We start from the raw sequence: 26,575 nt of genomic DNA on the forward strand, positions 1-26,575 counted from the left end.
TCCGGAGACCCTGGGTCTCTATTCTGTACCCTAAATGAGGCCTAGAGAACACTGTCTGCAGCCTGGGGAAGGGACCTGTTTTTTCAGAAACAGTGAGCAATTCCTACTTGTTCCAGGGATAGAATGTGGTTTCTGAAATTTTGGACACAGGGATTTTTTTTTTCCCTTTTAATGAGCAGTGTCACAGATTTAATGAAATTTTGTAATTTGGAGGCCATATGGTTAATGTTGGGTTGGTTTTGACATCAGGCAATTAAAATTTGAGCCTACTCAGATCAAAAGGATTAAAATAACTTGTCTTAATAGCGTGCTCCATGGGGTTCTAGACTTACACTGTGCTCTTCAAAGCTGAAACTCCTCTTCCTCGTCAGCAACAAGTGGAGGTGGCAAACCAAAGATTTTATGCAGTAACGTCACCTGTAAGTTTTATTTGCCGGCCCTGGCAAAAGAACAACCAAACAAAAACAGTAACAAGAGAATTGTGGTACTTCCCCCAACGCGTTCACACAGTCCTTTTGTCTCCGCTCACACTAAGCTGCAGGCCCCTCTACCTTTCCATAGTGGACTAGACTACCTCTTGTTTGGTGAGGGAGGGTACTGACATCTTCATGTTCTTGCACATGGGGTCTGGGAAGAGGGAAATAAATTCTGTAATGTAACCCTAGCACCCCCTCCCCATCCCCCAGCTGCCTGGGGGGTGCTTCTTCTCTCATCAGGCTGCAATAAATACCTCTTCTAACAACTTACTTCCAGCCTGCAATAAATATCTCTTCTAACAACTGTTACTTCCAGCCTTTCCAGCACGGATGCAGAAGAAGCAGGAATACCTTGCAAAACCAGGAGTGCTTACATCTGCTCTTGGGGGGAGTGGGGCAAGTGTCAAGATTAATGAATCTGTGCTATGCTCTTTGCTGAAGTCCTTACTGCTTAGGTGCAGTGTGCCCTTCTTATGCTAGGTGCTCTCTCTGCAAGATGGGCCAGGAGGCAAATAACCGAGTTGGTGGCCTCTAGGAGACAAATAACTGAGTTGGTGGTCTCTGGGAGACAATAACCGAGTTGGTGGTCTCTGGGAGGCAAAGCACGGCCAGTTTACCCATTTATCTGCATGTGTGTCTCACAGCCCGGGCCTGTATGCCTCCTGCAGCCAGTCAACTACCAGCACACACGCTTCAGATATTCACCCGCTCCTGCAGTCGTATTGCCACATTTGGGGAGTTTTTCTCCATCCCTAACTCCTCCATTTCACCTCATTTAGTTTGTTTTCTATCAGGCCCACCAGTGTCATCACGACTAGCGCAATGGCCTGTGTGGGTGAGGGGGAGATTGATATGGGAAAGCACAACACTGACTATGGTGTGAAGGGGTTAGCCACGTGGAATATTACAGCAGCAGCACTTTGTTAAGCATACAACTACGAGCGACATAATCAATCATGGATACATCTCATTGTGCTCTCACAACGTTCTCTGGGGGGAATTACAAGCTGTTTTTCCCCCCTCCACCAAAGCAGGCAGGCATGAGTAAACCAGTAGGAACCTAGTAGCTTGGTCTAGTGCAACGGAGTCTATGAAGAGTATTGTCCAGTAATTCCTGCTGGGCAGAAAGGAGAGGTTGGGACATTACTAAATATAAATAGCAGGGCGCTCTGTCACATTAAATACTTTACATGTTCACACCCTTGGCTGTACACAGCATGCAGGATGTTGGGGGCTTTTTTATTTTCCCCACGATCATGCTTTCCCAAAGTGAAACTGTGTACCTTGCTTTTGTAGAGCTGAGAGTCCTGATGCACATGGTTACAGATCACATATACTGGATAAAGAGGGAATATTATACAGAGTGGGAAAGAGGAATATTATACATAAATGTAAAAGCAGAATATAGTGGAATTGCCTAGTGCCTCCCATAGTCAGCTGAGTTGCAGTCTGGCAGGAAAATCTTATGGAGGCAAGGCAGCATGCAGACTTCTGCTTAAGCCCCACCAGAGGCGATCTTCACTTGTCCTTCTGAGATGTCCTGGTTTCGATAAAGCAAAAGCAAATTCAGTCCAAGGCTCCCCAGACACAGTCCTTTCCTCTGGAGGCATGTCTGGTACCCTGCCGTGTCACAAGAGTGTCTCTGTTGTCTTTCCCGTTCAGAAGCAAGAGGTGAACAAGTTCCTCTTGGGGGCTGGTGTGGTTTTCATGATCTTCTGTTAGGAATGTACCGTGTTCTCTGTGACAGAGCCCCCTCCAGCGCCTATAAAATTTCGGGAGTTAGCCGACGGCAGGGAAGGCTCTGCCTCAGGGCTGGGTACCTCTTCTTTGGCGTCTCCCATCACCGACTCCTGCGAGCTGGTCTCCGGGCTGGAAGCTGCCTGGAAGCCAGTCTCAGCGCCGAGGGGCTCGTTGTTCTGCAGGGGAAGCAGGGCCCGGTGCCGCATCAGGCTGTCGTCGCTGTTCTGGGCCTCCAGGGAGTTCCTGCGCTTGGCGTTCCTGTTGGCCATGGCGTTCTTCTGCGGCTCCTCGAAGCTCAGGGACAGGGTGACCGTGCCACTTCCAAAGCTGACTTTTTGCTTGCATCCACGTTGCTGCTGGCGCTGCCGCTCGGCGGTTGCTGGTAGAGGAAAAGGGTCTTCGTGGTTGCTTTTGCTGCTGATGGAGGAGGAAGGGGTAGAGCCGGTGGAGCCCCCCAGGCTGTTGGAGCGCTTGCGTGACACGTTGCTCCGTCTCAGCGTGGCCCTGGCAGCCACCTTGAAAGCATGGGCAGCTGTGCTGCAGCGTACCTCCTCGATTGTGTTGCGGGATGGCTTGAAGAGGATGATGTAGACTTTGTTGAAGAAGATGCAGGCCAGGAGCCCAAAGCTGGCAGCCAGTATTGCAATCACCTCCACAGCAGAGACAAATTTGCCGTATGTGCTAGCGTAAGCAGGGATGAAGGAGATCCAGACGATGAAGAAGATCAGCATGCTGAAGGTGATGAACTTGGCCTCGTTGAAGTTCTCAGGTAGCTTTCGAGACTTGAAGGCAAAGAAGAAGCAGATGGCTGCCAGGAGGCAGGTGTACCCAATAAGGAAGCCAAGGGCCATCAGGGAGCCTTCGTGGCAGGTGATGAAGATAATCTCATCCTCCAGTTCATGGTTTCGGTAACTGGACGGTGGGGCTGTGTAGAGCCAAATCACGCAGATGACAATCTGCACAAACGTGCACAAGAAGACCAGGAGGAACTGGAGGTTCAGGCCCCACCACTTTCGGTGGAGGCTCGTGGGGATCTTTGCCTCAAACACAAGCAGGACACGGTTGGTTTTCACCAGGATGCAGGAGATGCAGAGGACAAAGCTGATGCCAAAAGCTGGCTGCCGCAGACGGCAAGTCCAGTTCTGGGGCTCACCAATGAAGAACAATGAGCTGGAGAAGCAGCAGAGCAAGGAGAAGAGAAGGAGGTAGGACAGCTCTCGGTTTGTGGCCTTGACGATGGGTGTGTTGCGAAATTTGGTGAAGACTCCCAGGACAAAAGAAGTCAGGAAAATTCCCAGTACAGCAAATAGAGTCAGCGCAATCCCAAAGGGCTCTGTCCAGGACAGAAACTCTATCTGCTTGGGGATGCAGGACGTGTGGTTCTCATTGGACCAGTAATCCTCAGGGCACTTGTCACAGGCACTTGCATCTGAAAGAGAAGTGACAGGGAGAGGGAAGGTTTATCAGAACGCTGAAATGTGGGATGACTGTTGTGGCTTAGCCCAGCTGGCAGCTACAGTAACCCCACAGACATTCACTCACTGTCCCTACTCCCAGTGGGATTGGGGAGAGAATTGGAAACAAAAGGTAAAACTCACAGGTTGAGATAAACACAGCTTAATAAGACAGAAAAGGATGATGATGATGATGATGATAATAATAATAATAATAATAATAGTAGTAGTAGTAGTAGTATATACAAAAGATGTGACACACAGCACAATTGCTCACTACCTGCAGACCACCAATGCCCAGCTAGTCCCTGAGCCATGGTCTAAAGCTCCAGCCAGCTTCCCCCAAGTTATATACCAGCCTGGGTCAGCTGTCCTGGCCATGTCACCTCCCAGCTTCCTGAGCACCCCCAGCCTCCTCACTGTCAGGGTGGTGTGAGAAGCTGGGAAGTCCTTGATGTGATATAAATGTTGCCTAGCAATAACTAAACACATCACCTATCAACATTTTTCTCATTCTAAATCCCAAACACATCAGCACTATACCAGCTATCAGAAAGAAAATTAACTCTATACCAGATGAAACCAGAGCAGTATCTACCCCTTATTCCATACCATCTACACCATGGCCAAATTCTATACTTTACAATATATTACAATTAATCACCCACACTTTTCATGTCTTTTGATATGGACACACAGATACCATTCCCTTAGTCTGTGGGCATCCCTCTGAAACGTTTGTTGAGTTCATTTATTCCATGACTTCAGGCTCCATCTGCCATAACAGACTCTCAGGGCAGGAGATACCGTGTGTGCTGTTAGGCTGTTGTGTACTGAAGCCAGTTCTGGTTCCACCACTGCCACACTTTTCTTGGTTTCATAAAGTTCATTCTTCATTAATCTGAACCATTCTTACTGCAATACCATCAATACAGCTTATAGCAACCACAGTAATGATGACATACAAAGGGAGGGTTATTTAGCAATTAACATCATACAATTTAATTTATTGGCTATTATCACTGAAATACAAATCCCTTTGAGGTACACATCAGACTGCCCCATCCTCCCGCATCACCCACCAAGTCCACCCAGGTCCTTGAGCAAAAGCAATCCCATGGATGGGTTTGCCTTTGCCTGAAGCAGGGCTAACCCAGACTGTCTTGCCCAACATATTCTTCAGGTGCACAACAGGGACTTCATCCCCTTCTACAGTATGTAAAAGTTTTGATTGGGCAGGGTCAGCTTGATTGACAGACACCCCCCGCCCCAGTATAAACTAACAGGTGGCCTTTGCTAAATGTGTATCCAAATGTTGGTGTCCCAGCATTCACTGCTCCCAATGTATCCTTCAGCAGTCCATCCTACCCATCAGTTTTCCAGGAGGCTGGTGCATGACAGGGGGTGTGATACACCCACTCAATACCCTCTTTGGCCCAGGTGTCTATGATGTTGTTTTGAAAATGAGTTCTGTTGTTTGACATGGGGTCCCATGTTGCCAAAAGACTTGCTTTGCAAGGACCAGGAAAATGTTCCATGTGGTGCTGTGGAGCAAGGAATGTGTTTCCAGCCATCCGGTGGTTGCTTTCATCACTGTAAGCCTGTAGCACTTGCCTTGGTGGGTTTGTGGGAGTGTGATGTAATCCATCTGCTGGGACTCGCCATGTTTATAATTCAGTCATTGTTTTCCATACCAAACAGGCTTTAACTATTTGGCTTGCTTTATCACAGCACATTTCGTGTTCATGAATGACTTGTGCAATAGCATCCATGGTCAAGTCCACCCCTCAGTCATGAGCCCATCTGTATGTTGCATCTCTTTCTTGATATCCTGAGGTGTCATTGGCTCACAGAGCTATAAATAATTCCACCAATATGTTCCCTGTCCAGATCCACCTGAGACACTTCAATCTGAGCAGCCTGATCCACCTGCGGGCTGTTTTGGTGACCTCAGTGATCCAACTCTTGGGTAGGTGGGTATCTACAGGAGGGACTTTTCCAACCTTTCTCCAGGCAGGCAGCAGTATCTTGCCACAGTGGGTCTGCCCGGATGGGTTTGCCTCTGTGCTGCCAGCTGCTCGGCTGCCAGTGCTGCAACCACCCCATGGGGCATTTGTCACCATCCATGAGTCAGTCCAGAGTCAGAGCATCGGCCACTTGTCTTGCTCAGCAACGTCTGAAGCCAGCTGGATGGATTTCACTTCTGCAAACTCACTCAATTCACCTTCCCCTTCAGCAGCTTCTGCAGCTCATCACGTAGGGCTCCTACAGCAGCCTTCCACCTCTGATGCTTTCCCACAATGCAGAAGGACCCATGAGTGAACGGGGCATAGTGCTTCTCGTTTTCTGGTAGTTTATTAGACAGTGGAGCCTCTTGAGCACATGCCACCTTTTGTGGTGACCTTCTGAAACCTCTGCCTTCTGGCCAGAAGGCTTCCATTACTTCCATCACTTCCCGAATTACTGGACAACTGAGGTTTCTTATTCAAGCCTGCAATTTTGTGATTGTTCTTCCTTGCAACTCATGTATGTGTGCCTCTAGGTTCAAGGCAGGTTTTCCATCCCACTTCCTCATGTCCTCTCCATGGCTGTGCACTAAAACCACAGGGTGACCCGTGGTGGCACCTCCTCTACATCCTCTCTCTTGAGCAGAGGAACACTTGTACCTAGTAGCTGATATACTGGTCTGTATAGGTGGGGAATAGGACATGTCGTCTCTGAGTCTCTGGAAACCCCAGGACAGTTTCTGCACAGCTGAGATGAGGGAGAGGTACTTTCTTTGTATTGCTAGCATCAGCTAGCCAATTTATCCACCAGTGGTGCCTCTTTGGCTTCCCAGTCCATCACTGCCAATGAGTTGGTGTGCGACAGTGTACTCTGCACAAACTTCTGCTACATGAGGCAGGTACATTGGACTTCATCTAGATCTGTGGGTAACTGTGTCATCTGGGTCATAATAAACCACAGATCTACTACATGCAGTTGGCACATGCTGGTTGTAACATCCCAAGGATATCTGCCATTCCCGAGAGGTGTTGTCAATAGCCGGGAGGGGAAGGGGACGGTGGAGGAAGGTGTCTCCTCCACGTCCCGGCTCCCAAGGAGGACGAGAAAGCAATGCAATTATCCATCGCTCCCGAGAGGTGGCTCCCGAAGCACGGAGATCGATGACGGCGACGCTGAGGGAGCTGAGCCCCGCGCCCAACAGGTTCATCTTACCCAGAGTCGGGAGTGCGAAGCGCCGCAACGAAACCTCGGCCCTGCGCAGAGAGGAGAGCAGCGCAAGAAGGAGCGCAAGGCAGGAGGCAGGGGTGACACAGCGCAGCTCTGAGAACGAGCGCAACGACTGTGGGAGACAATGAATCAACGCTGTTGCCAGCAGCTGCTTCCCTAGTATAACAAACACCTATACCAAATTTGTTCTAATGCACTCTGGTCAGATCTGTCCTTAGCTCAACCCATCATGTCCCATATTGGATGCTAAAATGGACTCTCGTGGTTTAACCCCAACTGATAACAAAGCACCATGTAGTTGCTCACCCACACCCTCCCTCTCAAGGAGATAGGGAAGAGAATGGAAAAAAAAAACATCACGGGTTGAAATAAATACAGTTTAGTATGCCAAAAAAAGGAAGATAGTAAGGATAATTATGATAATGATGATAATCATAGAATATACAGAAGTAGTGATGCACAGCACAGTTGCTCACCACTCTCAGACCACACACGCCCAGCTAGTTCCCAAACTGCAGTCTAAACCCCTGGTCAGCTTTCCCCAAGTTATGTACTGATCATGACACCACATATTATGGAATATCTCTTTGGCCAGCCTGTGTCAGCTGTCCTGGCCATGTCACCTCCCAGCTTCCTGAGCACCCCCAGGCTCCTCGCTGTCAGGGTGGTGTGAGAAGCTGGAAAGTCCTTGATGTGGTACAAATGTTGCCTAGCAATAACTAAACACAGGACTGTGCTATCATTATTTTCCTCATCCTAAATCCCAAACACAGCAGCACCACACCAGCTACCAGGAAGAAAATTAACTGAAACCAGGACAATGTCATATGTGGCAGCTATGCACCAGCCTTCACCTTAAATACATGAGGTGTTCCCTTCAGGTACCTGTAGATTCCCAGAGCCGTATGGTGGTTTCTAAGAGTGTTTTACATTGACACAACCAGTCTCCCAGAGGCTGTATAGCAAAACACAAATCATGCTTAGTTCCAGCTTTAAAAAGTCCTGCCCCTACACTTACATTTTTGGACTCCATTGCTTGGCAAAACCTTGCAAACTGTGATTGCTATCGATTATTATGCATGCTCTGGTGTTCTCTCTTTTGTTCTTTCATTTTTATCATCTACTTCTGCCTGTCTTCATACCTCTCACACTTTTATCATCATTTGAAACATCCTGCCTGTCTCTATTACAGAGAAAATTAAAAACGTGCTTGCCTCCTTAAGTGCTTTGTGAGCCTATTTCATATTCAATGGAGGCGAGTCTTAGAAGTGTTTAAATTGCTCTTCCCTGAAGGCAAGCAATGCCCTTGACTCCCAGCACACTCTCATTTCACATTGGAACATCAGGGGAAGAGGTGTCTAGATGGTATCACTCTTCCCACACTCAGCAAAGTATCTCACTGCAAAGGGAAAATTGACACCTCCGTCTCCTCACTGAAACTAGTTGTACCTACTGGGATGGCAACGTAGGTCTCCAAAGGCTGCTGTGATCAAAAGGCAAAGACCTACTGCTTCTGCTCTTCTTCTTTGATCCAAATGAACCTTGTGCTCCAGTGGGGAGGGTCATGCCTCCCTTGATGGCAAGTGGAAAGGGGTTGAGATCGGTGAGTAGTAAGTCATAACCTACCTCAGTCTTCAGGATCCCACTGGGACAGCAATGGGCTGCAGTGAGTTCCGGGAGCAAAGGTCCAGAAAACCTCTTTAGCAGCAACCTCCCACTGAGCCTTGCACTTGAACGAGAACACAGGCGCAAAGCACAGCTCCCAGAGCAGAGCTTGGTGGCAGTGAGAAAGCCAGGAATACCCAGCTGACAACTTCAAGCTGTCTCCTTCCGGGGAGGGTGGTTGGAAGGAGCCTCTGTGACTTGATACCATACTGTTTTCCTAACGACTTGTTGCCTCACCTAAGCTGTTCAGGTGAAAAACTGGCACTATGTGCAGAAGCTCCCATTGCCACATGTCATTTTATTTACACCCATTCAGCTTCTGCCTTTTACCTGGAAGCCTAATGCGAACTGCAGGCGAGGCAGCACTAACTTCACACAGCAGGAAGTTCAACAGCGCCTAACACAGACAATTTAGCACTGCATCCTAAAGAAGTTGCCTCAAACTGACTTCGAAAGCAGCTGCCCCCCTCAGCCCCACAAATTTCACCAGCAATACCAACACTAGCTCCCCAAATCCTGTGAAAAATACCTAAAGGTCCACATGACCAGAATTGTTTCTACTTAACTCAAAAATGCTGCTCCTAAGCATCCTGTAGTACTATATATGCTCATGCTAAAAAAACCCCAAAACATTTCTGTCTGATAGGATGCAAATTAGAGTCTCCCAAAGGAGTAGACTTGTTTGGTCTTGTAAGCAGCTTAGTGAAGTTTTCATCACAGGCTGGGTCTGCAGTGTGTGCTGGGACCGGCGCTTCTGGAGACGGTGTGAGGAGATACTGAGCACTCTGCAATATGGGGGGGACTGCTGGTCTGAGAGGGTTTACTCGCCGTCATTACCCTGGGGATGTGCAACACTGAGGGAGCACTAATGGTGTTAGCAATACAGAATTCTTCAACCAGCTCTAAAACTGAAGTTATCTTTTCTCTCCACTGCAGAACCTGAGCAGTTTGATGCCAGCTCTCGCTGGAAGTAACGAAAAAGGTGTCCATGGCTATTGGATGGGACCCAGAGATTCTGGTCTCTTGCAGTGCTGGTGCTCAACGGAAGCTGTGGTTGGTGACCCCATAAAAGGAAATATTCATCTCTGCTTGTGAAGCCAGGGATGTAATTTCCTTGTGAAGCATGAAATAAAACCCTGACAACATGAGGAAAAGCAGACATATAACTAGAGGATTTAAGATTAGGGTAAGGAGTGTCTCCTTCTTCCAGGCTTTTGGGGGAACAAAAGCTACTGATACAGTGTTGGGAGTTTGCTTGTAGCTGCCTGGGGGTTTCCTTTATGCAAGTCCTTTATTCAAGTTCTCTGCCTTAATTTTCCTAAGTCAGAGCAGAAGGGAAAAGCAGGCTTAGCAGAAGACAGGACTTGAGAACCACAAGACACAACTCCTGTAAGCTTTTCAGAAGTCCCTCCAGACTTTCTGTTGAGGCCACATAACAGAGCAGCCTCCAGTTCAGCACTGCAGGGAAGTGACTTCTGCACAACAGCAGGTGATGCCCAGAGGGCTTGCACACTCCTCTGCAAACCCCAGAGCAGCTCTCTGGGTATGAATTACCTGTTTCATCGCTGTACTCGCCGTCAGGGCAGTCCACGCACTCGAAGCAGCAGGTGGGCTCTCCCTCAATAATGCCTTTCCTGGTGCCAGGGAGGCAATCCCTGCTGCAGTTGGAGAAAGGCACCTGCAAGAAAAAAGCCCAGTGAGGGTTAATGGTGGCAGTGCCCAACCTGCAGCCTTCCTACAGCAGGACCTTGGGCTTCCTCCAAGGGTGTTATGGTTTGATTAGCATTACGGATGGAAAGCTTTAGAGGTTCATCTCTTCTCTCCACAGAACTGATGTGTCTTCCACAATAGTCCTCCCCCAGCCTACTGCAGTGGTATTTGTTTGAAGGATCACGTCAAGGGTTAGTAGGTAGGATCAACAGATTCCTGTAATCTCTGCTCTGTTGTGGGCACTGCAAACTGGAATGTGACCCATGAGATACATACAAGAAAACAGTTATTAGTCAGTTAAAAGGCAACCAATCTCTGTTTGAAGGAATTTGAGTCACCCTTGGAGATGATGGACTCTGACTACTGATCCCCAATCTCATATATTGCATATTGACTGCTAATGATTTATAGAAATTAAAATAGTTCCTTGAAGTCCATTTCCTGATGGTCTGAAGAGCCTCTCCAACCTCAAAATGAAAAAGCTCATAGTTCATTTGAAAGACAGAGAGGCCCTGTTTTTAGAACACTGAACACGTGAAGATGCAAATCAGCAGCTGCATGCAGATCCAAAGGCTTCCAGACTTCTGCAGCTGCAAATGATGAGCTGTGTCATGGGCTGGCTGGGCATCCTGACAGCAGGTGGTTGCATGGGCATGCCCACCACCACATGCCTAATGCACGCCCATAACGTGGAGCTCAGCATAAGAAGTGGAAGCCTGAGCCTTTTTTATACAGAAGCACAACTTATGGTTGAGCTTACCTTTCCTCAACTAAATTAAGGAGAGGTGACACAGAACATGGCTTTCTCAGCTCAGGGGTGTTAAACCCTCAATTTCCCCTGCCAGCAAAGTACCATGTTCCGTACCTACTTGAGGGCTGCTCTAGTTGGAAGCTGCTAGTTTGCCCCAGTGCTGCTAACCTGCTGATCTCTAGGAAGCCCCTGTGTGCATGCACTTAGAGACTGAGTCTGGGGTATGGTTCGGATGTTGCCTGTGTGTAGGCATTAACCTCAGCCACAGCGTGAGGAAGCCCTTGGTAGTGTCAACTCCTATGTGGAGATGCCCATTTTGTAACTCGGCTGAGAGCAGATCCTATCACTCTGAAGTGTAGCTGCAGCACAGTTTGGGAACCCTGTTTCTAAGCTGTTAATCAGGATTGCATAATTAATTGGACAGATACACATCCAATTTGCTGCAGCTCTCCACTCGAAGCATACTTTGCTGTTAATGCCTATTATTACTAATACAGCATGCTGCTAATACCGCTTCCTTGGGACAGGCTTTCAGCGGGTTGTGCATCCACCAAGAGGACTTCACCAGTTTAAATGGTCTTTCCCTAGGCTGTCACTGAGGATTTTGAACAGGGCTGAATCAAAGGCCTGACTGAAGTCATGTGCTGCACCCCCACCTTTTACTAAACCGATTGAGCTTCCAAGGAGGAAAATTAAATTGGTTTGGCATGATTTCATCTTGACAAATCCTTTTTGGCTTTTTCTTATCAGTTTATGATCCTCTAAGTGTTTATAAACTTTAATAATTTTTCTATCAAGTCTTTTAGGTTGCTGAAGCTTAGCTCAATTGTGTGTAATTCCTTTGGCTCTTCTATATCTGCTTTTAAAAACAGGTATTACGATTACCCTCCTCTAATCCTTTGCAACATCACCCATCCTCCATGTTCCTCCAAGATGAATCGCTAGTACTTTTGAGATTGCTTCGGCTGTCTTCTTAAGTATTCTGTGGGGAATTTCATCAAATTCTGCCAAAATGAATCTATCTTACCTACTCTTCAACTTGTTCTTTTGCAAGTCTGGCCAATGCTGAAGTTCCTGTGGTAAAATGACATTTAATGCGTTTAATCTATTTTGAAGATGACAGAGGCATAGAAGGTTTCAGTGAGTGAAGGACTGGCTACTCTGAGCACAGCCTTTAGTCTGGAGAGAATTCAAACTCTATAAACTGAAAAAATAAAGCAAGCTGGAACAGACATAGGGATTATGACCCCCTTCACCGGCACACAATTTACATGCCTCGGCATGACACTCAGCAACATCCAGTTCACATTTTTAACAGTTTGGGGCAAAGAATGAAGATAAATATTGTGCTGTTGGAGGAATTTAGACCAAGAACATAATTACTCTAAGTTTAAAAAAAAATAAATTAAAATCCTGCCTGTTGGAAGAGGTGTCAGTGGCATTTGCAGTGATCAGAAGAAGGGATTAGAATATCAAGGGGTTCTAATCCCATTTTTGATTTGGGCTCAGAGTCTCCAGATGGGCTTAGAAAAGCCTGAGCTTAGTATTTCTTCTGTAGTATGCTCTGCCTGACTCAGGCCTCCTTCAGAGAGCTCTGGACTTAAACCATGAATGAAGCTGGGATATCTAGAGCAAAGATAAAGCTTGACTGATGGCATTAAGTGTATTAGGCAAGTAGAAGTGTATTAGCTCCTGTAGAAGCAGTTACCTGACGTCAGCAAATGTGATTAATCACTTTGAACTGAATTGCCTTGTTCATTAATGGGGAGCTGATTTAACACACTTAAGCATTGCAGTAGGGCCTGGCAGCGACATTTCTAAGCTAATGGTCCCTATGTCACCTCCCAGGCCACAAGGCAGATGCCCACTCAGTACTCCCTCCCGTAGCCAGGGTTTCTCTCTAGGCTGGAGTGGGCTGCTGCCAGCTATGATCACAGCTCACCTGGATCTTGGCCAGAGATTTCTGCACTGCATGGGAGACACGGTCCATGCTGTGTCCCATGATAGAGTTATGCCCAAAAGATCTAGCATAAGCAACAAAGTGGAGGACTGAGGCCTGACTAAAGTCAATGGCTACATCACGTACTTTTGAGACTACACAAGCACCTTCTGGAAAAAGATGGCATGTACTGGCATCTCCCACTATTTGAGCACCATGTCCAAGTTAACCTGGGAAGATTGACAAAGCCTGTTCTGTTTGGTTTGCAAGGCAAGGGTGTGTGGAAGGCTCTGGGACTTGGAGAGCAAAGCCAGCAGAAACAGCTACAAATTTAACTAGGTGCAGGAAGAGACACTTCTTGATACAGAGCTATTGAGAGTGGAAGAGATGGCTGTTTTCAGCAGTGAAACTACTGCGCTCAGGAAAACTTGACTTAATCAGGAAGAAGATTTGGGCAATGACTTTCTTATCCTTGGGGGAGCAGCATTACAAAGTTCCAAGAAACTACTTGGCCCAGAAAAAAGGTTTTATTCAAGCATTAATACCCAGGCTCATCAAATATGTAGGAGGGGAGAAGCAGCTGCTTGTTATTTCCAGCAGTGTGTAATAAGGGTGTGAAAGACTAGAGCAGAGATCATGCCCTAGATGGACGATCATGTCCTAAGATGGACTACTCTTTTAATGAAATGTGGAGTTATGATGCAGGAGTGCATAGAGTTAGTTCAAAATTCAGCTTGTGGAATCCTGGGAAATGTTGCAGTGAGGATTTAAGCACTTACCTCTTTAGAGAATCCACCCCACAGGATCTTGTTTTCATTGATAAAGAGTCTCTCTCCTTTCTTGGCATAAACGTTGTAGTGCCCAACCTCCTCAAAAACGACTGAGCCATCCTCCGGAGAGAGATGCCAGTTGATTATTGAGTAATTCCCTACCAGGTCCCCAAACTCATCAAAATCCACTTGCTCCCCCATATTATTGGTGAAATTTAAGTGGCGCAGATGCTTGAGAACCTAGAGAGAGAGAGAGAGAGAGAGGCCCCATGAATGTCTGCATGTCACGATCCTACCACAGCACACATCTGCTTTAGGGATAAAACTGGAAATAACCACTTTATCACAGTCTTTAATCTCTTAAAAATCACTTAATCACAGCAATATTAGGCTTTCTGTTGTAGACATCATAGGCACACACAGAGCCTGTACAAACCTTGTAGACAGCACAAGCTGCCACGGCCCTCAGGGTGGACGGCACCCATCAGTAACAACTTGCTTACTAGCTTCTACTCCATTAGCCATTTAGCATTCCCCTTCAGTCCCTCTCAGTCACCTCTGCAAGCCTGCAGCTCTCCTCCATGTGCAGAGAAGTGGCAGTAGCCACTAAAGTGTTTCAGTCACCCATGCGACCATCTCCCTCTGATCTTGCAGCCACTCTGTCTCAATACCCTCAGTTATTATCGCTTATCTCTAAAAGATCAATCCCTCAGAAGTGGGAATGCTTGAGAAACAATTCAAATTTGACTTTTGTTTGAAAAAAAACCCAATGCACTTCAGTAAAAAAAGAACAAATGAAGCTTGTCCACCACATGGCAGGCCTGGAGAATCCATACCACTTTTTTGGGGTTTTTTTTTTCTGTCTCCTGGTCACACAGTTTCAGGTAATCACATTCTACCTGGCCCCACGTGTTGGCTCCTGCAATTTTTGACATCATGCCTTAAACTGTCATACGCTGCAGAGAACAACAGTTAATTTCAGGGACACCTGGCAGGTAGACCAAAGAAACTGCAGCATGGAAGAAAATCGATACCGGCAACTCCGATACAATTCATGCACACAGTATTTTTCCTTCAAAAGGTCTTACTGGATTTTTTTTTAACCCTCATTTAATATTTTTAGTTACTCTGTAGAGCTCACCCGTGGAAGGCTGACGTGACTCTGAGGTCACCTAGCTGTCAGCTTTCCCTAGACTGCTGCAGTGTAGTTGTTGCTGTGCTTCTATTGCCTACAACTACTTATAAGCCCAGTCTTCTCTCTCTCACCTGCAGATGCCCAAAGATACAATCCTGGGTGGAAAAATGTAACAAAAACCAGAATGGAGTAAGTGTGTCTGGGCAGGCAGAGCCCTTCTCACTCCATAGAAATAGAACAGACAATACTGTTTTGATGAAGCCTTTTCACCTGGAAACACAGAAACAGGGGAACAGAATCACTTCATTAATTCCTGCCAGTTGTGCTAAATTGTCTCATTTTTCTCTGTTTCCTTTTGTTATCCTCCTATCTCAAGATAAAATCCCCAGAGCAACAGAGATACTCTCCTCTCGCTGCCTGTATCAATGCCAGGCTGAGCATCTGCAAAATTCACAGTAATACTCCACAGGATGTGGCTGGCAGTAGCTTTTCAGCTTTGTGTGATGGTGATGGAAGCACATCAAAATATTGCCACAGTATTCAGGATTTGAATAATGGGTGAGATGGCAGAGCCAGGATTTTTTCCTGCCTTTCTCATCCCTCCTGGCCCTCCTCTGTAGACTAGCTCCCCCAAAAGGTGTACAGCTGAAATGGTCTCACTGAAGAGCCAAGACCTGTCCCTGGAAGACCTCACCCTCTCAGGGACCTGGCAAAAGAAGGTGCTTTGCTCTGACACTTTGCTGTGGAGAGCCAGGACATTGCTTGCTGTAGGGAAGAAAAGAGGAGACTGCTTCCCTCTCCTCCCCTTTGGCCCCAAGTGGCACCCAGGAAGATGCGACTTGCCCAGCTCCATCAGGCAAGAGTGAGAACAGCGCAGAAGCAGCTTTGAGGTCAGAACGGGTGGCACAGGGTCTGCGTATCCACAGCGAGGTCTGTACTGCATCAGCTCACTTTGGTTCCATCCGCAGTGGGGCTGTAGCCCTGGGTGTGTTAGCGGGAACCTTGTCCTTATCCATCAGCAGAGCTGTCCCAAGCAGGGAACCTCCGCAGGCTGTAGCACCTACCACAGCATGACACCTGCAGCTCTGAGCTCCAGATCCAATCTGAGTTGTTATGTTTTGCTGAATGCCATGCTGCTTCTCACTTCAGCTCGGTATGGCACTCTCCTGCAGCACAGTAGTGCCCTGCTGAACAGCACTAGGAAATCCTGATGTTACTGCTGCATTGACTGTTCTCTGTATAGACAGGAGGTGCAGACCTGGCACCACTTCTGGTTACATTTCCTACACATATTAGGAGACAATCTTGCAAGAACCATGTTGAAGATTTTTTCAGTTCAAGTCCTCCCTCTCCTGGCCAGGCACAGCAGCAGGAGGCTAGCTGCTCTTATGGTCAGTGAAATGAACTGTTGAGAAACTTCTGGATTGTCTGGATGCATATTATTATTTCTTTTTGTTAATTTCATAACATTCATTTCAATTAGTCTATTCCTTTGCCTCACCTCCTGACACTGGGCTTCTTAGAAAGTAATATATACCTCTGGCTACTGGTGGGTTTTTGTAGGATTAGTTTAGCAGCATGTTTCCTTTGGTCACACACACACTGCACCTGAGGATTCAGGCTATAAACCATTTAATGGATCAGTTGATATCTCTATCCAGCAAGTAAATATTCATATAAAAGCACTGATCTGCACTTAATGTTGTCTTTCCCCAGGCACAGAATAGCAGCTTCATCTATGCAGCCATAGCTGGGAAGCAGGAAAGCCCAGGTGTATCAGTTCATGCAGGACAGACACATGCCCTATTTGAAATCCCAAATGGAGGACAACAGGAACAACAGGAATAACACCACCAGCAAATACCAAAGTTTGCCTTCAAGTCTGGATTTCTGAGGAGCAGCCTGTGAAATGGTAATGGAATGAGGACTAGGACATGTTCCTGTTTTAGATGGTAAGAAAATCCAAGAATGCTATCTGGATATAACATGAGTTCTGCTCTCTACAGGTTGAAAATATGGTCTAAACAGTCAAGGAATATATAAGCACTGAAATTTAAAAGAGGAAGTTGTAGACTCTGAATAACTACAGCACTTTTTTATAGGCACCAGTCTAACAATGATTAGCTAAAGGCTTTACAGTTAAAAATGTGTCACTGTGTTTTGTAACTAAAGATAGAAACATAAATACCCAGGCCTCAACCCACAAGGACTTAAAAGACCCTGCTTCAGAGAGGGCAAGAGCATGTGTCAGGGGTGCATGCATATCCTGGAACCAAGAGTTTACAAAGAAGTGTTGACCTCGTGGCTTGAATACACTGTTAGCAGCTGGTGGAAGCCTGTGGGGAGAGCATTGTGCAAGGTTCCATGTTGAATTGCAATGCCTTTTAATTAAAACACCTATTATCAGACAGGACTTGGAAGCTGCTCTCTGATTCACCCTCCCATTATTCCTGGTAGGGCTATTCCGAGCCACGTAGCATCCCATGCTTTACCTGGGCTAGAAGTTCTGAGCCAAGTGTTTTCCACTCTTATGGAAGGATCATTAAACCATTACATAAAGACAGCTGTAGTAGGTCAGACCAGCGGCTCATCTCCCCAGAACCTGTTTCTTACTGTGGCCAACAGCAAATGCCTACACAAGTAGAAGGGGAGTAGAAGGGGACGTGACACTTCCCCAAAATACTCTCACACATTTTGCAGCTCAGTGACTTCCTGGGCCAAAGGTGTTTGTACTGGATGACCTACTGTGGATTTTTCTTCCATGACGTTGCACATTTGTGTTCTGCACCTGTGTGAACTTTTCACATTCAGAGCCTCCTACAGCAAGGAGATCTATGTTTTATGAGAAAGGTACCTCTTCTTGCCTCTTGCAACAGAGCACCTGCTAATCTCTTTTGATGACCTTCATGCCTATGTTGGAAAAGACAAAGAACTGACATTTACTAGCCATCTTTTCCATGCCTCTCAGGATTTTACAAAGTTATGTCAGTTCTCTCTTCAGCCACCTCTTCCTCTGGCTGATGAGCCCTATCTTACTTTGTGACTTCTTGTTCAGAAGCTTTTCCATTGATACTTCTCCAAACTTTCCCTGTCTCCTTCATCAGCACTGAGACCTGCACATGATTATTGAATTGAGATGTACCAAGGCTTAATGAAGTGGCCCTAGGGTACTCTGTTTAACTTTCTGTCCCTTTTACAGAGTGGCTATTCTTACCAGTGCATTTGTTTCTTTGACTGCTACTTGGACAGAGCAGAGTCTACCTAAAGAACTATTCAAGCTTGAAAATATAATTTGTCAGAACTCACCACTTATTTTTATATTCTGCTGACTGTCTTTCATCCATGTAAGGACTGAATTTAGCAACAGACTACCCAAAGCCTTTTAGAAGCCTGAGCATACTCTATGAAAAGGAGTTCCCTTATCCATATACATCCCAATGCCCTCAAAAAACTTTAGGAGGTAGGACTTCTCTTTGCAAAGTCATGGTAACTCCTCCTCTGTATATTCTATTTTTCCTTCCTTAATATTTTTTTAACTAAAGTTTCTAATAATGGGCTCAGTAAGTTTCTGCTAGTTCCTCGGATCTCCTACAGAACCCTTTAAGAAAACTGATGTCACATCTGTCAACTTTCTAGGCCTCAGGGCCTATGACTCTTTCAAGTGGTTGGTCACCACTTCATCTGTGAGCTCTAGCAGAACATCATTCATGTGCACTGAAGTATTAAGGTTCGTTTTGCTCATGTGTCCTGTAGCTTCTTCTACAGTCACTTCAATCAGACAGATCCTCTACAAGCCCCCCTAAGTAAAAAGTCTCAGGAACCTTCTCAAGTTTGTCCATAAAGGGCACACTTTCCTTCTGCCGTGGCCTTACCTTGTCTTTCGCAGTGAAAATCTATGGCTCCACAGAGAGTCCTACTGCTGAGACATTTAAAATAAAATTCATGAGCTTCTACCCCATGTACAGCCTGTTCCTCGTTCTGCTTTTTTTGGCCTGTCTTATTCTAGTTTTTCATTTATCATGACAGAGTTTATGATCCTTCCAATTTCACTCACTGGATGCTGTCTCACTTTTAGTAAATACCTTTGTTTTGCCTTGCCAGCTTCCTTAGCCTTTCTCCACCTTTTCTTGATCTGATGTGCAGTAGACACCTACTTTGTGTCACTAGTATTAGAGCTGGTGTCAGGAAAAAAAAAGAAACCCACTTAAATTCTCAATGCTGTCAGGCAGCAGATAATTGTGTGTGCACACAAATGTCTGAAGCTAACCTTTTGTACCTGGGAGCACAGGTGAGCTGCAAGCAGTATGTACTAGTTGTAGATCTTGATATCAGCTGGAGTAAACAAAAGTGGCATGTCCCGAATCTTCTAATGAGTAACAAAATTTGAGAACCACTAGTTAGGAGGCTGACTGCAAGCATAACCTAGGGCTCATGTTTGGATGAAGAACAGTGGTGGTGGGGAAAGATCCTTGAGATGAGGATGTGTGGAGACAAGTGTTGGGAGAAGCCCAGTGTCCTTGGCCAGCAATGCTCAAGGCTGTGAGGAGCTGCAGAGCATGAACCAATGACTTCCACCCTGACAGACCACCCACCAAAGGTGAACGTAATGCTGTGGGGAAAACAAGAATGTAAGATGCTAAGCAGGTTAAAAGCTTTAGTTTTGTTAATCCTTGAATAAACATCAGTATCCATATCAGCTATGAGTTGTCATTTACGCTGTCTCAACTGTGACAAGTCCTTAACCAGTCTCCATATACCAGCAAGGGTTTCATAGCCTTGGCTTCCTTCTGCAGTTTCTTTCTAATGTCGTTTCCTTGCTAGGCCAAATGGCTCTGGAAGGGAAGTGAACATCATAGGTGTCTCTCCTCAGAAAAGACAAATGATCCCCTCTCCTAACAGATAGTTGTAAGGAATCCTGTCTTGAAAGTTAACATACATTTTCCCACACTGAGTTTTAATTGCTGTCTACCTAGCTATATCCAGGCCTGTAGAACAGTTCTGGAATGATGGGTACCAAGGTTTTTTTTTGCTTTGCTTTGGTAGGGTGCTGAGAGCAGTGAACAATTCCACTTCATAGGTCAATATGAAGATGAAAAGCTGTCATGTCCTCCCTTTCGTTGTGAATTGCTGAAGGGCCATGCTCCTCTCTTGTTTTGGATTCCTAATCAAGCACCCAGAGAAGACGCTTTGATAGTGCGGTGATGGGCGTAAGGGCTTGAGAGCTCAGCTATCACCTTAGGCCAATGGTCACGGCATACAGGGTTTGGATTCTGCCAGTGGTCTAGTATCAGGAAGAAATATGCCCATGCCAGTTCTCAAAGAGCCACTTGTAAAATATTTTAAGGGAAATATTCCCTGAAACAATAGTTTGGTTTTCCTTTTTTTTTTTTTTCATTCTTCCACAGCCTCTCTGGGCAGCCTGTTCCCATGCTCTGTCACTCTCAAAATGACAAAGTTTTTCCCCATATTGAGATGGAACTTCCCATGTTCCAGTGTTTGCCTGTTGCCCCTTGTCCTGTCTCTAGGCACCACTGAAAGCCTGGACAGCTCTGGTCAGCAGGATATTCCAATGCCACTAATCTTGCCTTTACCCAGAGGCCATTCATAAGATAGCAGAGTTCACCAGCTAGCACAGGATGTGATTCGTTACCATGTACCACCTGCGACATTCCACCTAAGCTGACTGGTTTCTATTGGTTTTCAGCAAGAAGTGACTGTTAATACTGTTCATCACTGTAAGAATAGCCCAGGTGGAGAAGCTGAAAGTAATCCAGGAACAGAGCTACGATTATCACTGTAAACATTTCACAAAAAAAGGGCTTGTCTTTCACTTTACATGTGTTCAGCCCCATCCACAAGGGGGCCCTGGTTTGTTGTTGGGATACTGCCACTTCATGCTAAAATAAAGATGACTAGTCATTGCCTCCTGTACAATCCTGCTGTGCTCCAGGATTGAAACTGTCAGGGTGGTGACAGTGCAGATGAAGAAAGGCAGATAAACTCTTGGAGAAGGACTGGCATCAGAGTTGAAGAAAGAGAACACTGATAGTCAGCCAGAGATTCTCTGATAAAACTGCAAAGGAATTCTGACAAGGTGGAGTGGACATCCCAGCTCTGGTGAAATGATTTGCCAGTGACTTTAAAAACAGGGTGAAAGTAAGAGCTCAAGAATAGCTATACAAAGGCTGAGAATAGCTCAAAACCATTCAAAGTTGTTATGCTTTGAAAAGAACTGGAAGATGTCCTCATAAAGCTAGGTAGGTCAATGGACAGCACGAATGAAGGCTAAATGTGTATGCCAAGTACAATGTACCATATGTTAAAAGTAATAATTTAAGCCATTCATAATCTTTATTGGAGACTAAATTAACTAACCACTCAAGACAAAGCCCACTTCACTAGTAGGCAGCTCAGTAAAACCACTGTGTATATTGTGCAGTTGGAAGAGCAAACAAAATATTAGGATATGAAAGCACAAAAAAGAACATGACACTGAAAATATGGTGCCAATATGTACACTGATAGTACAGTTACCTCTGGAAAACGCAGTTAGTTCGAGCCACTTGATCAGAACAGAAGAATAAAATTAAAAGAAGATTAGAGAGGGCCAGAGGTGGTGATGACAGCTCTTAGTCACTCAGTCTGACTTCCATTTGAAAGGAAATGAAAGTGCAGGATTGTCCTGGGTTTGGCTAGGATAGTTATTTTTCTTTCTAGCAGCTGATGTGGTGCTGTGTTTGGGAGTTAGGATGGGAGCAGTGCTGATAACACACTGATGGTTTAGTTGTTGCCAAGCAGCCAAGCACTTTTCAGTTCTTCATGCTGCCCTGCTAATGAGAAGGTGGGGGGCGCCCATGAAGCTGGGAGTGACCCAAACTGGCCAAAGGGGGTATTCTATACCATGACATCATGCTCAGCATAAAGGGGGGCAAGGGGAGTGGGGAGTGGTGCATGGTTCCAGCACTTGTAGCTCAGGGATGGTCCAGTTTTGGATTGGCTCTGAGCTGTAGAGTCTGAGGTGTGCAGTTCAGTGAAACTCTGCATTGTGTATCACCAGCTTTGTACATTCTGTTGTCAGTCCTGTTCTCTCTCCCTCCCTTTGCTGTCCCAGTAAAATGCCCATATCCTAACCCATGAGGTTGCCTTTGTCTGCCCATTTTTTTCCCCCCTGCTTTTTCCCCCCTTGTGGGGGGAAGGAAGTGAGCAGCTGCATGGTGCTCAGCTGCTGGCTGGGCTAAACCATGACAGAGATTCTTTAATAGTTTCTGACACATGTAGTGATATGTGGAAAGAGGTGGCTCTCAGAGGCAGAAACCTCTGTCCCTGCAAAGCCAATTGACTATATTCAGGTCTCCAGAGATGTACAGGGCATCAAGCTGCCATGACAAGTCGTGTTGATTGGCGTATTTTAACTGATAATCTATTTGGTTTAACTGATAATTCTGCTTCCGAGTCCCTCTAGAGGAGGGACTGCAGTGGTGATGACGTAGGCACCATGCATACATTTTGCACTCAGATGGACTGTGTTGGAAACTCCTCACTTGCTGCTCAGTCGAAGGTGTCTGGTGTATCCTTTGTGTCTCATGCTGCACTGTGAGTGCTTGGTTTGCTTGGAAGCTGATGAAGCCTGGAGCTTCTGTGGTGGTTGTGCATGGCAGGGTTCTGGTGGAGCAGGGGGAGCTGCAGGGGTGGCTTCTGCAAAAAGCAGCTAGAAACTTTCTCTAGACCCAACAGTACCAGCTGGCTCAAGTCCAGACCCACTGCTGACCAAGGACAAGCCAATTAGAGATGGTGACAGCACCTCTGGGGATCATATTTAGGAGAAAAAAACTGCAAGTGGAGATGTTTTGCCACCAGAGAAGGGAGTGAGAAGATACAAGAAATTCTTCAGGTGAGTGAAGAAGATGGGGAGGGGAGGCACTCCAGGAGCTGGAGAGAGAGATTCCCCTGCAATTCATGGAGAAGACCATGGTGTAGGTTGTCCCTCTGTGGCCCATGGATGATGACAGGGAGCAGAGATCCCATCAGCCTGTGGAGGACCCCATGCTGGAGTGGGTGGAGACACCTAAAAGATGCTGTGACCCCATGTGTTGAAGCCTGTGTTGAAGCAGCAAAACATGCAGCCTGTGGAGAGACCAACCCATGCTGGAGCAGGTTTGCTGGGGGACAGGCTGGAGCAGTCTGGGCCTGAAGGTCAGCACCTTATGGAAGGGAGCCACGCTGAGGCAATTGGTGAGGAGCTTAAGCCCCTTGGGAAAGGACTCACGCTGGAGAAGTTCATGGAGGACTGTCTCCTGTGGGTGGGACCCCACGGTGCAGCAGGGGAAGGGTGTGAGGAATGTGTGTGTGTGTGTGTCCCCAGCTAAGAAGAAAAACAACTCGTGAGGAACTGACCAAAACCCCCACGTCCCCCTATTCCCTGCCCCTCCCCATACCACAAACTGGGGGGAAGAAGGGAGCGAAATCATGACTAAAGTGCAGTTTGCTAAGAAGGGAGGGGTGGGGGAGGTGCTTTAAAATCTGGCTGCACTTCTCATTACCTGACTCTGGTGTCACTGGGTGTGCAGGGCAGTGTCATCAATTAGAGAGTTTTCTGTCCTTTGTTCTGTGCTGAGTCTGTTTTGCCCATGACGCTGATTGTGGAGTGATCTCTCTCTGTCCTCATCTTGACCCCTGAGCCTCTCAGTATCTATTTTCTTCCCTGTCCAGCTGAAAGGGGGAGTGATAGAGTGGCTTTGGTTGGCATCTGGCCTCCAGCCAGAGCAAAACCACTACAGTTTCCTTGACAAGGACCAGTTGGACTGCCTATAACTGGGCTTGATGTGGTTTTCTAGCCAGAGGCCAAGGCACACTGCTTTGCTGGTTTGAAACTGCTGCAGCTTTGATGTTTCTTTGACAGTGAAAAGTGACGGAAGTAACAAAAGGCCTCTACAACAGTAGGAACAAGTCACTCAAACAAAACATGTCAAAGATACACATTTAAAATGGGATTTGATATAGAACAGGACTAATCTGATTTAGGGTCAGATTTACTACATTACTGTGTTTACAAGGATGTCCATAAAGAACTCAAAGAAACAAGGCTAGTGGATTTCACAACAGGCTGCACAGATTAAGTCTAAATGAGATATGTTAGAAAATCCCATTGGGTATTTACTGGTGTTTGCAGATGCCTGAATGCCTTTGTAAAACCAGGTCTCAAATGCTTCAGCATTGTCTGCTGAGCCTCAAAGGTTCCCAAAAGAATAAAGAAAAGATTTTACAGTGTTTTGGCATCACATGTCTAGTTTTCCTGACTGATTTAACTATCGGTTAGGAGGTCACAAGACACGGTATGGGTGGGAGCAACATATTTTGTTTCCTGAAGACCCTCCAAAACTCAGGCTGGCCTTGTGCACATCTGCTGTTTTAAATGCACTTGTCAGTAGAATGCAAGTTTGTACTGCTTAATGCGAAGCTGAGAGCTACCCACACATCATTTGAGCGTGCTATGATAAAGGGTAATGCTTTTGCTAAGTGTGACATGACTGGAAAACATAGCAAGAAAGTTTTCATGTGCTTAGGCTTGACAGGATCCACATGATGCATGAGGAAATAAAGGGTGGGAACATACTATGCTCACCTCAATCCACCTCAAGTACAGGATTTTCTGAAACCAAGGATCTACGTAGGAAAATATCACGTGAAATCCAGTCAACTGAAATTCAGTGCAAATATATTTTTAAAGTCAGGCTTAAAAATGTGACCTTCGAGTCACAGTTCCATTTTTAATGGTAATTACTTTTTTAATGGGAAAAAGAGGAAACAATTTTGAGTCTGTCACAATACTTGTTTGGATAGTGTTGTTTCAATTAACTGCAATTAATGAGCTTGACTAACTCCAGGGAAGAAGACAGATGGCAAAAGAAATTTTTTCCTCTAACATTTTCTCTTTTTTTCTGTTTTAAATTAAGATTTAGCTGTATCATAGTACCTTAATATATTTGTATGGTCCAAAGCATGCACTATTAGTTTGCTAGAGTCCAAAAGAACCCTTCCTACTAGTAACTTCAGGAGTTAAGGCATCTGGAGTAGCCTTGGTCCTAGTTCAGTGTCATCCCAAACAGAGTTAATCTGATCTACTGACTGCAGTAGATTTTCTTCTGGAGAATAATAGCTGGAGTGATGCATCTCTCCCCACTTTACAAATACTGAGAGTATTAATACAGTTCCTGGTAACTGGGACAAAAATCATGGTACCAAATGAAAAATAATGTCTGTGAAGAATCCCTAGACATGAAATATAATGATTAAAAATCAAGCAGGCTTCTGACTGTTGTCTGCCCCAGTGATGTGCAAGTATAGGTCAGTGATGATGGAGGTCTCTATACCCAAGAGAATGGAGAAAATCCACAGACAAGTTAGAGGAAAGGACTGAATGACTGTACCACATGCATGATAAACCCATTATTGGTTCAGAAATTTTGGCTGCTTTCATTAAAATAAAGCTCATTAATTAAGGCATAATATCTTGCTATCCTGATCCTACAAAGCTCAAAGACCAATATTTATTATGGTGTGCTCTAAAAGCACTAATCCAACACAAACCATTCAAACAGGACTGCAAAACACAAGTATTATATCAGTGTAAAGTAAAACAAGAAAATAATCTGGAGAACAAAAAAAAAAAAATCACCAGGCAAAATATTAAGAAATTTCATGAGCATATTAAAATTGAAAGGTCTCATGTATGCCAGATCCTCATGCCATAAGGCTGTAAAAATAATAAAGGAGATAAAGAAGATCTAAAGCTGAAGAGACAGCTAAGGAGGAGCAGGAAAGCTAAATGCATGATATGTTATTGCCCTTGCTGGCAGAAGAAAAAACCCTGGACATTCTTATCCCAAGGCCACTTGTTTTGGAGCCATAATGTGGCAGTAATGGAGGTAGAAGGTCCTTAAAAAAGAGATTAGAGATCAGCCTGAACAATTTAAATTGGATGTAAAAGGCTGACAGAACCAGACAGTTCATCACAACGCTCCACAGGTAATAAAAAGACCTCTCATACAGTAGGTTTATGATATACACATAAAAATGCCATTGGCTTTGAATGACAAAGCCAATACGCTTTCCAGTGTTATTCCACAAGCAATCCCATTCCACCTTTCTGGTACATGTCCCAGTCACGCTGTCCCAGTGCCCAAGGTTTCTCTCTGTGTCAGCCTGTGCAGGGGATGAACCAGAGCTAACCTCTCTCACAGATGCTTGTGCTTCTGCTTAGTGGGCCACTCCAGAGTCAGCCTCTGTTGGGCTGCAACTGCTGCCAAGCAAAAATAACGTTGTAAAAGGCAGAGGGATGTCCTCTGTAACCAAAGGGTGGTTAGCCTGACATCAATCCCAGGAAAACCAATTTGAAAACAAGAGTTTTGTGTTGAGGATCCATTAATACAAAATTATAGGACAGAGACATAATTGTGGCTTTGAGGAATACAGATCTTGTTAAAGTTTGGTTGACAAACACCACTTTAAGAGTGAAATATCTGAGCTCTATGTTCAATGCAAAGCATCTATTCATGGATCATGAATTGCCCAACAGAATTGTGAGACCAGATATCAACAAAGACACACCATCAGTCCATGGGGAATTCCTCCAGCCTCAGTAAACAGCTCAATAAGTTCATCAATACTCTGGCGCCAAGCACAAACGCACCATTAGGAAAAT

The 26,575-nt window shown here is 45.7% G+C and overlaps 1 protein-coding gene across 1 annotated transcript in view; it reads right to left on the bottom strand.

The window, feature by feature from the left end:
- Window positions 1-2,194: 2,194 nt before the first annotated feature.
- CASR (calcium sensing receptor) overlaps window positions 2,195-26,575 on the bottom strand; it is a gene marked incomplete at both ends in the record, with an annotated part of 45,849 nt that continues 21,468 nt past the window's right edge. Inside the window, 3 exons of the mRNA XM_084279598.1 lie at window positions 2,195-3,645; window positions 10,124-10,247; window positions 13,749-13,979. Coding sequence (XP_084135724.1) covers window positions 2,195-3,645; window positions 10,124-10,247; window positions 13,749-13,979 — 1,806 coding nt within the window. The remainder of the gene's footprint in view (window positions 3,646-10,123; window positions 10,248-13,748; window positions 13,980-26,575) is intronic.

The sequence above is a fragment of the Gallinula chloropus genome, assembly GCF_964237585.1.
Source record: "Gallinula chloropus genome assembly, chromosome: 1".
Lineage (NCBI taxonomy): Eukaryota > Metazoa > Chordata > Aves > Gruiformes > Rallidae > Gallinula > Gallinula chloropus.